Source organism: Emiliania huxleyi (assembly GCF_000372725.1).
Source record: "Emiliania huxleyi CCMP1516 unplaced genomic scaffold EMIHUscaffold_10910, whole genome shotgun sequence".
Taxonomy (NCBI): Eukaryota; Haptophyta; order Isochrysidales; family Noelaerhabdaceae; genus Emiliania; species Emiliania huxleyi.
Genome location: NW_005201843.1, coordinates 1 through 1,061, shown reverse-complemented (window position 1 = coordinate 1,061; position 1,061 = coordinate 1). Strand labels below are relative to the sequence as shown.

The 1,061-nt window shown below is 67.2% G+C and overlaps 1 protein-coding gene across 1 annotated transcript; it reads left to right on the top strand.

Annotated features, from left to right (window-relative positions):
* Positions 1-8: 8 nt before the first annotated feature.
* EMIHUDRAFT_374581 (hypothetical protein) lies at positions 9-554 on the top strand (the record flags this gene model as incomplete). The annotated part of the gene is made up of 1 exon (XM_005792140.1): positions 9-554. A coding segment is annotated over one exon (546 nt), but the record flags the coding sequence as incomplete, so codon positions are not given.
* Positions 555-1,061: the final 507 nt, after the last annotated feature.

Genomic DNA, 1,061 nt, shown 5'->3' with positions numbered 1-1,061 from the left:
GAGGGCAGGTCACCTTCATCGTCGGCGACGATGCGGAGCGCATCGAGAGCGTGAGCAAGAACCTGCTCTGCATTCGGTCCGTGTTCTTTCGGACCATGTTCGGCATCGGCATGAAGGAGCGCGACGCCGCCGAGGTCACGGTGCGGAACACCGACCTCGCCACCTTCACCGCCCTCATCCGCTACCTCTGCACCGACCAGCTCGACCTCGGCGAGGAGGAGGGCGGCAGAGCGCAGCGCGCGCTCGACCTGCGGCAGCTGACGCAGATGTACCAGGTGCCGCGCCTCGAGCTGCTCTGCGCGCAGGCGCTGCAGGAGAGCGTCGGGCCGGCGAGCGCCGTGCCGCTGCTCGAGGCGGCGCACGCGACGGGCGACGGGCGGCTCCTCGCGCAGTGCCGCCGCTACGTGGCCGACAACGCCGCCGAGGTGCGGGCGAGCGGCGGCGTGGAGCAGCTGCGCGACTTTGGCGTGGCCAAGGGGCTGCTCGGCGACGCGCTCGACCAGGTGGCGGAGCTCAAGGGGGCGATGCACGCGCTTCGCGTCACGGGGAGCTGAGAAAGTGCATGCAAGGCGTGGTTTTGTTTACCCAATGTGCGCCCGTTCCACCTCTGGTCGGAGGTGCCATGCACTCTGAAGAGAACTGCCCTCTGCCGAACGGCTCCTGCCTCCTCTCCATCACCACAGTGGATTTTGCCGTTGTGGTGGGTTGGGTGCGAAGGGGGCCCGCAAGTGTGGGAGACTTTTCGGCGGTCCGCGAAATGCGGCTGCGAGGGATGCGTCCTCTTGGGGCGACCTTTGGGTAAGTGTACAGGGACCCCGTACGAGAGTATCCGCAGGACACAAGAGACGTACGCGGCATGCATGTGCACTCTCGAGGTCGAGCACGAGGCGAGAGTTGGGGGGGGAGAGAGAGAGAGTCAGTCAGATGAACACAGAGCGCAGAAGCCCCTAGGCGCCGCGTGATCACACGTCTCTTTGGCCGAGGCGTGCCGCTCCATCAGCATGCGGGCCTCGGCCAGCTTCTGAGAGGCCATCTCCCTCTCCGGCGGGGCGAGGCCGCGG